At 36.7% G+C, this 12,618-nt stretch overlaps 1 protein-coding gene across 7 annotated transcripts in view; it reads left to right on the top strand.

Annotated features, from left to right (window-relative positions):
- The window catches only part of LOC130664906 (protocadherin Fat 4-like), a 160,240-nt gene that overhangs the window by 20,564 nt on the left and 127,058 nt on the right, over positions 1-12,618 (top strand). For all 7 annotated transcript variants that reach the window (XR_008989482.1, XR_008989480.1, XR_008989481.1 and 4 more), the window contains exons 13-18: positions 5,694-5,854; positions 5,953-6,118; positions 6,214-6,367; positions 7,511-7,652; positions 7,753-7,947; positions 8,358-8,473. Coding sequence is in view for 4 of the 7 variants with exons in the window: in XM_057465089.1 (XP_057321072.1) it covers positions 5,694-5,854; positions 5,953-6,118; positions 6,214-6,367; positions 7,511-7,652; positions 7,753-7,947; positions 8,358-8,473 (934 nt within the window). In the remaining 3 variants the exon portion in view is untranslated. The remainder of the gene's footprint in view (positions 1-5,693; positions 5,855-5,952; positions 6,119-6,213; positions 6,368-7,510; positions 7,653-7,752; positions 7,948-8,357; positions 8,474-12,618) is intronic.

The following is a 12,618-nucleotide window of genomic DNA, read 5'->3' as shown; positions in this document are numbered from 1 at the left end:
AATAAATAAATAAATAGAACAAAAGTTATAAAGGTTGAAATTCACAAAACTTTTATTTAAAAGAAACTATCCATTGGATTTAAACGAAACAAACGGCGATCGAAACAGAAAAAAAAAATTAGAGAATACGTCTTTTTGGGTTTCCCTGAAAAATCAAGTTTAGGAGGTAAACAACTCATGAGTCCATCTACATTGGCCAACAAGGAGTGATGAATATTTTTATTAGCGTCAGTTTTAATTCATCGAGAATTATTTTCTTATACATTTTTAGCAGCTAGGACATAATCGTAGTATTATTTTTTTATATTCTACTCACCTTTTTATTTTTAATTTTACATGGAAGATTTGCCAGGTAGTCACCCCTGACTTTGCTGCCACTGAAATATATTATTCTACGAAAAATTCTAAAAGACTATAACTTGAAAAGAGTAGAAAGCAATAATAGATACGTGCTATGGTGTGAAATGAATATGGGGATTTCCCCGCCAAATCGGACGGTTCGAAAAAAATTATTTTTTTAATTTTCTTAATTCTGTGACATGTTTTAGTACCCTTCAAAATAGCCTTACTAGTAAATTTTGAAATTTTTCTGAATACTCGTTCAAAAGATATTTTAACGGGATTCAATAAGAGTGCTTCTACCGTGCGGACGTGTCTATCTGTGCACTTTGTGTTTTACGTTATTTTTCAATTTTATTGGGTTTTTTTTATTTTTAGATTCATCCCATGGTAAGGATTTTTGGCTACTCGTTGGTTTTACATAGCGTTTTAAAATCATAGCGCTTGCTGAATTTTGTGGCTTCATTTATTTTATAAACGTGATTTCCAACTTCTAGGTTCGTTTGGCTTCTTCAGTACTATTATTATTATTATGCTCAGCGGCTCTGAACCTACTACTTTCGGTAACTTGTCACCAAAGTACATTCCGCCAACTGAGCTACAACCGATTCCATCAAAGGGCAGCATTGCCGCTAACTCAAGTGTTTTGAGTTTTGTGAGAGTTTCAAGCGCAAAATTTCCAGCAGCTCCCGAGTCCTCTGTAGATACTTCGGTTCATTGTTGCAGCACCAACGTCTCCAGGTGCTTCAAGGGACGGACATGTAACATTGAACGGCTTAGCAGTTTCGTTCTTCATCACCGTCTATCTTGGACTATTTCAGCAGAGCTAATCTCAAGAAATCCAATGCTGTCTCTTTGGCATCATCTTCGACACTTAAGATTTCTCCCCCATCTAAGTTAGTGAGATCCTACTCATCCCTTCCTGCCATGGTGGATAACGGCGGTATGAATACTCCGTCTGTCACTGCTGGTGAATCTACCGTCTTCCCAAACGCGTCATCTCAACAAGACCCCTGGAAAACGCTGCTCTCCAAGATGGACAAAAAGCCCAAGTATGATTCAAAGCCACCGAAAATCGTAATAGGTAAAACAAAAATAGCTTTCAAAAAGAGCGTTAGATACTTAGGGGTACACTTCGACCAGGACCTCAAACCAACAACACACATAAAGACAAGGCGCGCGAAATTAGACAAAACTTTTGGTCGTTTACGCCGTCTCGCACGGACTGAATGGGGACTGCGCTTTCCGGCTATGTCCACCATCTACAAGGGCTACTTCCTGCCCGTTGTCACTTATGCGGCAGCAGGCTGGAGTGACCTATGTGGAGTGGAGGAATGGAAGGCTCTTAGGGCCCTGCAACGTCGAGCCCTGATTACGATGACGTGTTCATACAAGACGGCATCGTATGAGGGACTTTGTGTAGTTGCAGGGGCAGTGCCCATTCAGCTTGTGATTGATGAACGTTGCGCCCGTTACAATCTTCGTACTGGCAAACAGGCAACCCTTGGAACCGTGACCGTGCAGCCAGATGACGAAGAAGGCCTTGTCTCCCTTAGAAAAGAAACCATTCGCAGATGGCAAGAACAGTGGTCCACAACGGACGACGGACGTATGACATTTAACTTCTTCCCAGACGTTACTGAACGTCTAGCGAGCAAACACATCAGTCCTAACTTCTGGCTTACCCAGATGTTAACCGGTCATGGCTGTTTTAAGGATAGACTCTTCAAGTACGGACTCGCAAAGGACCGCAAATGCCCACAATGCAACAAAGGGTGGGATACCGTTCAGCACTTACTGCTAAAATGCACCGAGTTCGAGCCTCAGCGTGAGGTGCTCCAGAGCATAGAAGGGTGGGACGCGAAGTGGCCACAAATCGGGCGTGTTCTTGTCACCCCAAATTCCTTTAAAGTCTTTAATGGTTTCAGCAAGGATTGTCTCCACCAGAAGCTCAGTAGCCAGTTCCAACACAGAGAGGAAGGAGGAGAGGAGTACTAGACCGCGGTTCAACTGGCACCCACCCAGGTGTTGTCGGAGCATCTGGGCATAGGTGCACAGAACTCACGATTTGTGAGGACTCTGTGCATCTCGGGTGTTGGTCCGAAGTTAGGTGAGTGTGAGAATGTGTAAAAAAATGTGCAAAGAATGGTGAAGAATGTGTGTGAGAATGCGTGTGAGAATGTGTGTGGGAATGTGTGGGAGAATGTGTAAAGAATGTGTAAAAGAATGTGTGGAGAATGTGTGAAGTATGGGTATGAATGAAAACTAAATTGGGTGTCTTCTTCGGGAGGCAGGGGAAAGAGTGCCACGTCCCCTCTTGACCAAGTGGTATGTCGACCAATACAGAATTGGTACTATGGGGGGCCCATTCCAAGCCCCACTTCGACCAGAGTCTCTCTATTTCTTGAGATGGGAGGAGTGCTGTGGGCCCAAGTGAGGTAGGACTCGTAGTGGCTGTGGTTAGATACCACACGTAATGAGGATTTTTGATTATACCTCCGGTAAATGTCCACTCTTGGCTCCGGCCGAGAGTGTCGCTTAAGTGTGGAAAAGATGGGATTACGCAACGCGAGTATGCCCAAAAGGGTGAGGTCTCGGCTTCCGGTCGGCGGAGGCGGACTTAGGTCCACGTTACATTAATTAATTCTCCAAGATGGACACCCCCCAAGCCGCCCAACTTTAATTTGGCTTGAATAATTAGTGTGCTATCTGGCTTGGGGAAAGTAGAAAATCTTAGAGGGGACGATTTCGAAACAAGCGGATAATTGCTTGTTGGGAACCCGAAAGAAACAAGTGGAGTGGCCCTTTACATAGGGTATGGGGAGAACTTGCGTCCCACCACTAATCTATGCAAGCAGTTCACCAGAGCTGAAGTCTGGTACCATGGGGGCCCCATTTCCAAGCCCCATTTCGGTCAGAGTCTCTTTATTTCCTGAGATGGCAGGAGTGGGGGGCCGAGTGAGGTAGGACTCGTGGTGGCTGTGGTTAGATACCACACGCAATGGGGATTTGTGATTATACCCCCGGTAAATGTCCACTCTTGGTTTTAACTGAGAGTGTCGTCTGGGTGGAAGAGATGGGATTACGCAAAGCGAGTATGCCCAAAAGGGCGAGGCCTCGGCTTCCGGTTGGCGGAAGCGGACTTAGGTCCACGTTACATTAATTAATTCTCCAAGATGGACCCCCTCAAGCTGCTCTGAACTTTGATCTGGCTTGAATGATTAGTGTGCTACTGGCTTGAGGAAAGTAGAAAATCTAGCAGGAGACGAACAAGCGGATAATTGTTTGTTGAGAACCCGAAAGATACAAGTGGAGATGCCCTTTACATAGGGTATGGGGAGACCCCACGTCCCATCACTAATCTATGCAAGCAGTTGACCAGAGCTGAAGTCTGGTACCATGGGGGATCCATTACAAGCCCCACTTCGAACTGAGTCTTTCTATTTCCTGAAATGGGAGAAGCGTTTAGGTCCAAATGAGGTTGGACTCGGGGTGGTTGTTGGTGAGGCACTCACATGCAATGCATGCCTAATGGGTAAGCCAATGTGAGCTTATGTTCATATTTTGCTTTTATGATATATGGTGGTGTTGATTATACATATAGGGACCACGCAGCGCGAGTATGCCTAAAAGGGCGAGGTATCGGCTTCCCGTCAAACGGAGGTGGGCCTAACAGCCCCGTTACATTAATTAATTCTCCAAAATGCCCCCCCCCCCCAAGCTGCTCTAAACTTTGATTTGGCTTAAATAATTAGAGTATTACTGGCTTGGGGAAAGTAGAAAATCTAGAAGAGGACGAACAAGCAGATAATTGCTTGTTGGGAACCCGAAGATAACAGTGGAGGAAGCCCTTTACATAGGGTACGGGAAGAACTTGCGTCCCACCACTAATCTGACGCAAGCAGTTGAAAAAATTTTATTTTTGAAATATCTTTGAACGAGCCCTACCGATCAAGCTCAATTTTCTCACGGCTTCAAGATATTGACAATCCGCGTCGAATGACACCTTAATTTTTTCAAAAATATTTTTGTCGGATAACTTTTAATGTGCTCGATGAATTGATTCCAAAATGGACTGGGCGCTAGAGCTTTATAAGCTGCGTCGAATGCCACATCAACCATCAAAATCGGTTCATTTGTTCAAGAGAAACCGTTGTCGAAAGAATTGAAAAAAAAAATTTTTTTTATTTTTTCTGAAATATCTCGAAAACGGCTCGATAAATCGAATTCAGAATTTGATCAGCTTTGGAACTTGATAAAACGCGTCAATTACCACCTCAACCGTCTTAATCGGTTTATTCGTTTGAGAGATATCGTTGGAGAAAAAATGATGAAAAACGGTTTTTTTCGAAAACAACACCATACAAACGTATTTTCGAGCTCGAAAATGTATTCACAATTATGTTTTTGAGGTTCTTGAGCTCAAAAACAGCGGGAAGTTTTGGAGCTGGCCCGCAGGGTCAACTGACAGACCGATTTTTTTATACCTAAGACTAAGTTTTGAGACGATAAGAAAAAAAATTTTTTTTTTTTGAAACACCTTAATATATATATGTATATGTATATAACCAAAACACGTATCTACTGTTGCTTTCTACTCTTTTGAAGTTATAGTCTTTTAGAATTTTTCGTAAAATAACATATTTCAGTGGCAGCAAAATCAGGGGTGACTTCTGGGCAAATCTTCCGTGGAGAATTAAAAATAAAAAGGTAAGTAAAATATCAAAAATTACATTATTATTATGTTCTAGCTGCTAAAAATGTAAGAAAAAATAATTCTCGATTAATTTTAACCAATGCTAATAAAAATATTGATGTTTTCTCGTTGGTCAATGTAGATGGACTCAGGGTTGTTCACCCCCAAACTTGATTTATCGTGAAAACCCAAAACAGCGTATCCTCTAATTTTTTCCCTCTTTCGATTGCCACTTTTTTCATTTAAATCCATTGGAGAGTTTCTTTTAAGTAAAAGTTTTGTGAATTTTTACCCTCACAACTGTTTTTCTATTTATTTATTTATTATCACACCATGTGCACTTTTCATTATTTTTCGCCCACCGAAAATGATGCCGTTGGTCCCATTCGATTGTTCAAACTGCAAGTATGCAAAACTTGAAAAACACTCTTTTGGAGCCTAAACTTTGAGGGGTGTTTTCACCCCCTAGATATGTTTTTCTGCAGCAAAAAAAAAATACATGTCCCTTAAATTTGGATGGAGAATAACATATCTCAGTCTCATCGGAATCGGAGAGAGACACATGGTATACCTTCCTTGTTAATCATTATCGAAATAGTAATTTAGTAAGTATCAAATAATATAACATTAATTAACTACGAGTTTTAATAATATTTAGACATCTGGATATATTTACAAATTATTCTAAAGAGCATACTGGTTATGCTGAAGGGGTTTTAAAAACATCAGGAAGAATAGATTATGAAAAATTCGATGTTATGTTTGTGACCATTGTCGTTACTGACCTTCATACTGTTCACAATGATAAATCTATCAACGGTATTTTCTTTGCTTTAACGAATGTTCACAATTTTTCTTTTAGATAGAATTGTTAGACACACACATGTTATTCACAATTGATTTTGTTATCACTTTAGCTTCACTCACACTTAAAATTATTGACATCAATGATAATGCTCCGGTCTTTAAGAATGTCGAAACAATGAGCGTGATTGAAAATCAGTTACATGGTCAATTTATTGGTACGATTGCTGCTACTGATGATGATGGTCAACTTTATAATCAAATTTCATATTCTATCGAGTGAGTATTATTCTATCATATCTTGACAGAACATGAATTATTTACAATTTTGAATTTTAAAAAATTACTCAGAAAAATATTTTTTTGAATTATAGACCTATCAATAATACAGAGAGTAACTTAATTAAAATAAATAATAAAACTGGGGTTATCCAAGTTGATAAGGATAAAGCAATAGACGCTGAAAAATATGAAAACCTATATTACAGAGTTACAGCCAGTGATGGCGATAATTTTGCTGTACTTCAAGTATATATTTTTGATTTCAGTAACACTTATAAGTTATACCCTGATGAAAAACTCCGATTGAAACCAAAGAATTCCGATTGAAAGTCTATCGGATTTAAATTGTAACCAATTGGATTCAGTCGGAATTTTAAATTAGGGTTTTAAGAAAGTGGGATCGATCTTGTTATTTAGGAGATATACGTTTTAAATTCAATACACGTGTTTGCAAATCTTATTTTTCAAACTTAGGAAAATATTATTATTATTATTATTATTATTATTATTATTATTATTATTATTATTATTATTATTATTATTATTATTTCTTTTTAGTTAAATGCTCAGGGGGTTATCCCCGGTAGTCCGACTCTACCGAGGGCCTCAGCTGAGCGCCAAATCGTAACTGCTGCGATGCATCATCAACAAGATGATCAGCATGCGCAGCAGGCCAAGTTTCGTTGCCTTAGGAGACGGAGGGACCCGAGAATAACAGCCTTTTGCATCCGCGATGCCAGAAACTATTATTATTATTATTATTATTATTATTATTATTATTATTATTATTATTATTTATTGTTTTAAGGCCATGGAGTCATAGCTCCTTGCGGCCCTCCAAAATACATTACAATGAATGTTAATCAACAAAATTAGTGTGATACAGATACTAGTAATACTTTATACATATGATACATAATACATACATCAATACATCATACATTAACATATCACTCCATCATCAAATAGATAATTTCATTAGCGATTTTGACCAAATCATGCATTCTCTTCACTCAACAAGAACTCAAAACACGCTTTGCGGAAAGTAGGAAAAGACGGTTGTGAAGTACAGTATGAAGGTAATCGATTCCATATTCTAGTCGCACTTACTAAAAAACAAGCAAGTCATTCCGTTCATCTCCCCTGCACGGCCTATATTCACATATTTGCAGATTATCCCAATTTATCATAATTATTCCGTTAATTTTTCCCAATTTACAATTGAGGTGATAATACATGTCCCTTCAATTTCAACTGAAAATACACTGCAAAAAATATATATGACTAAGCTGTATTTAAATAGAAATTATAGTGAGTAAGACAACCCACTTTCTAACTTTTTTTTTGTAAACTAAATATTTATAAATTGTATCATTATTGATTTTATAGATTGATATATATGTTATTGACATGAATGATGAAATACCTTATCTTCTTTATGATCAATTTGAATCGACGGTCCACATTCCAGAAAAATCTCCAAGTGGAAAAGAAATTTTAACAATATTTGCAAGAGACAATGATCGTTCTTGTACGATATTTAGAGTGATAACTCAGTTTATATCATATTATCGTTGTTACTATTACTATTACTTTACTATTTCTGATTAAAATATTCTGAATTTTTTTAGATCCTTATAATAATGTGTCATACCTTATGAACACAAATTATTCAGTTTCATTGCAATATTTCAAATTAGGCCGATTTGACGGTTTAATTCAGATAAACTTAGCTGATGGGCACGTTCTTGATAGAGATTTTGGCTTACAAACGCATATTTTGAATATAAAGTTGAGAGATAATTATCTTCATGACAGCATCACAAGTAAGTTATAAACACGACTTTGTCTTTTAAGGATCCTTTGACTTTAGTGATGTAAGTGACTTGAGAATATTCTATTTTAATATATAATTATAGTCTGAGCAGTAAACTAGATATTTTTAAATCCTTACCCTTTTTTCCAAGAGACTATTTCCTCGCCCATTTGAGTATACATACGTTTCGCACATCCTTACCTACTTCTGAGATGACACCCTTAGTTGAAAAATATAATCAAGTGACGACCAAAAGTGGACGTTAACCAGAGTTGAATTCAAAAAATTTGCCCCATTGACATGTGGCGTCAAACCACAACCAACACGATAATTCAGGTTTTAGGTGAAGGGAGGAGCAAATTGAACAAATTAATGTTTTGCATATAGTTTGATAACAAATATAATATATTTTCATTCCAGATACAAATCCAATCGATACTGTTATCACCGTAATTCTAGATGACATAAATGATCAAATTCCAAAGTTACCTGATTTGAAGATCCCGATGGTGAATGTCAGTGAAATAACGAAAGAAGTAAGATTAAATTTATGTACTATTTATCGATGAAAGAATAATTACAAATATGTATATTGGAGTGTTTCACGAAAAACAAATTTTTGATGGTATTCAAAAATTAAAAGTATACCGGAAAATAAAAATATTGGTACCAATTCGAGCTCTTATTAATGATATTAAGGTTTGTCTCAATCCGTTTTTCTATTTTTCATTTAAATAACACGGGAAAAAAATTATTTTTTTTTCGAATTTTCAAGCTCACCGACCACTCAAAGGATTTTTATGAACAATAAATTGATTTGTAGAAAATTGAACGCTCGACAAAAAAGTCTCATGTCATTTATTGATAAATCCAACTGTTCAAAAGTTGTTTAAGCTTAAAGTCAAGTTTATAGTAAATTTTGAGATCTTTTCACTTTTCCGGCGAAACTAGCTGTCTCATCACAAAATGTCATAGAATTTTTTTCACCTTCTCAGCTGTACACGCATTACGAGGCTGTCCCTAACTCCTCCCCAGACGACACTCTTAGCCGAAAAATATAGTTGGTTGACGTTAACTGGAGATATAATCAAAATTCCTCATTGCAATGAGGATACCACACGCATGCGTGTGGTACCACGCTTTTGAATTATTTCGCCGTATGTATACGTATACAAAGGTGCCCCAAAAAAAATCGATTTTTTTTTTTTTCGGCTGTTGTAAAAAAAGTTTCTATGTATTAAAAAAAAAATCTTGTCAAAACCCAGTAAACACATTGACGTAAATTTGACATCAGAGTGACGTTACGCTATGTCATCATTTACGTAAGATATAAGTCACAAATGAGTCAGGTGTGACTCATTATTTCACACTTTTTTACGTAAGATTATGATGTAAAACTAATGACGTATACGTGACGTAAATGTTATGTCTGTGTGACATCCTATGACGTCAATATGACACATGGGTGATGTCAAAATTATCAATTCAGAAAATATATTTTTGTGAAAAAAAAAAATGAAATACCGAATTTTTGATTTGATTATTACCGCGCGAACGCATTGTGAATTCAGAAACAAGATTAGATAACGTTTAATGATGAAAAAATCCTGGGCGTCTGCTGGGTTCGAACCGGCTCCTCTTGGCTGGTAGTCCTGAACGTTGCTCACTGGTCCACATCACAGGAGTTCAAATCTCGTGCTTAATTGATGTATTTAGAGTGAAATGCCGGAAAAGACAATGTTCATAAATTTTTGTGAAGGATTTTTACAAAATTTAAAAAAACTTTATGAACTTATATGAAAATTTATAGAAACAATATTTGTCGGCCTCGATGATAGTTGTTTAAAATTTCATTAAGTTTCATCGAATTTTTTAATTTTTTATTGTGATGTGAAATTTAAAAAATCTTATATAAAATTTTGCGAAATATTAAATAATTCCACAAAATTGTATGAAATTCAATCGATTGAAAAATTGTGATACTAAACTTTAGAATCATAAAACCAAAAGAGTTCAAACTGTCGTTACATTTTCTTTGTCATCATGAATGATATTTTCGATATATCATTTAAAAAAATAAAATTAATTTTTTTATGATCACGCTAATGATGTAATCTAAAACTTTTGAATAATCTATTATCGAGTTTATCGATTATTTTGGCCTCAAAAATGTTCGACGTTTAATTGTTATTTCTACATATTTACACATTTTCGGAATGACTTGGAAATTACATGAGCATTGCGTAAAATACTGACTTCACTGATGTAAAGATATCATTTGAGTGACATCCATATTACGTATAACCGTGACTTTGCTACTGACATAAATGTATGATTTTAAAATTACGTCATTGTGATATACGGTAATGACTTTATTACTACGTAATAATGTGATGTAGATTTTATGTCAAACGTACGTAATACATAAGTCATAACTCTGACGTCATACAAGAGTCATGTTTACATCAATATGATGTCACAAGCTTTACATCATATTAAAGTCATGCAGAACGTCAGATTGACATCAAATTTACATCAGATGCCGTGATATTTCTATGACCTACGTATGACGTCAAAATAAGGTCATGTGTTCACTGGGAAGGACGATTTTCACTTCAATTTTAAAAGGTGCTGCTCGCTCTTTAAATTTTCCTATGCTAAGATCATGAGAATTTTATGAATAATAACTTTTTATTTCAATTTATGAAATTGAAATAAAAAATTGCTCTTCTAACAGGATTTTTCTCCGATGTTTAGAAAAGTTTGTTGCAATAGCCGAGAGAAAAAAACATATCGATTTTTTTTGGAGCACCCTAATGTATAATCAATAAATTAATGTAACGGGACTCAAGTCTACTTCCGTTTTACGGGAAGCCTTTTCTGTATTGTTTTGGGCATACAAGCACGTCGTAACATCCCTGTCATCAGCTATGATATAATGTAGTATCGGATAGGATGGTGTGGATACTAGGTAAGGATATTAGATGTTGTTTATATCTTTACTGAAGGAATCACAGATTGAAGATAATTGTAAGTATTTATTTAATACGTCGTCTCGACAAAGGTCTTTCTTACAACAACGCTGCTCTTGAACTGTCCCTTCCGACATTTACTCCTAAGTACGTTTGTTTTTACCTAGGCCTCACACCCCCGCTCTGTCATACTTACACGTACTCTTTACACGACTACAGTTATCCCATTCCCAAAGCACTCGTACACAACCAACTTACAATTTTCTATTCCCACGCAACATTCACTCTTGACGAATTTTATTTTCTATCCTTAAAATTTCTTTTACAACTAACTGCCGACCAACATCTGGCGACAGTATGCCAAACGCACATCTATGGCGTTACCTATCCTAATCCTTAAATTTAGAACACCCAATCCGGTCGTCAGATAAAAAATTAAAACGTAAATACGAAAATGCATAAATAGTAAAAATAATTCTACAACTATTTCTCAAACCCCACGTATAATGATAGCAAAATATTGAACATAAGCTTATTTTTGGCTTACCCTACGATCGAAGATCAGATCAAAGATCCTTTTGCATGTGGGTGCCTAACCAACAACTAACACGAGTCCATAACTCTCTTGAGACAAACACTACTATCATCTCAACAAATAGAGAGATTCTAGTCGAAACGGACTTAGAAAGTCCCCCCATGCTACCAGTTCCCTCTAAAGATGATCAGGTTGCTTCAAGATAATTTGTGAGACGCCAATTCTCCTGAATGTCCTAAAAACGGTTATTTCAATTTATGGTCACTAAGATTTCAGACATGCCACTGTCACAAACTTTACCTAATTTTCATCACTAGGTGATTATCTCATTTTCTAGTGCTATATCCTCTATTTGCAAAAATCAAAGCTGCGAACAAGCTATTATTCACTAGTTCGATCTCTGATGATTTTCTACTCTTTGAGCTTCTAGGCAACTTTCTAGTATTTACCGTTAAAAAACCCGTAAATATTCTTATTCTCTGGAATTTTTCTATGTAAATGAAATTCGTAAGTCGAGAAAACACACGATAGATTCAATTTTTAATACTCTGGCTAACCCCACAACAGTTGGCTGAAAAAAAAAACAACACTATTGATTTATGAGTAAATTTCTGATAACACATTTTTAATTCTATCACTGTTAATTTTCTTGTAAGGTAAAAGCCCCTATACCCACTTATTTTTCATTGGAGTGAGATTAAATCGCTCAATATAAATTAATAAATAAATTGGAAAACCATATTTTTTTATTTTTTGTTATTTTTTAAAGTTTCGAGTATTAATTAATTAATGTAACGGGGCCGTTAAGCCCACCTCCGTTTGACAGGAGGCCGATACCTCACCCTTTTGGGCATACTCGTGCTGCGTAACTCTATATATTCAAATTCCACCATATATTATAAAAGCGAAATGTGGACGTAAGCTCACATTAGCTTACCCATTAGGTATGCACCGCATCTGGGTGCCTCACCAACAGGCACCACGAGTCTGACCTCATACGGACCCAAATACTCCTCCCATCTCAGGAAATAGAGAGACTCTGGTAGAAGTAGGGCCCAGAATGGATCCCCCATGGTACCAAACTTCCAGCTCTGGTCAACTGCTTGCGTCGGATTAGGGGTGGAAAGCAAGTTTTTCCCATACCCTATGTACAGGGCTACCTCCACTGTTATCT

The sequence above is a fragment of the Microplitis mediator genome, chromosome 3 (assembly GCF_029852145.1).
Source record: "Microplitis mediator isolate UGA2020A chromosome 3, iyMicMedi2.1, whole genome shotgun sequence".
NCBI classification, from domain to species: Eukaryota; Metazoa; Arthropoda; class Insecta; order Hymenoptera; family Braconidae; genus Microplitis; species Microplitis mediator.
This window is presented reverse-complemented; position numbering and strand designations above follow the sequence as displayed.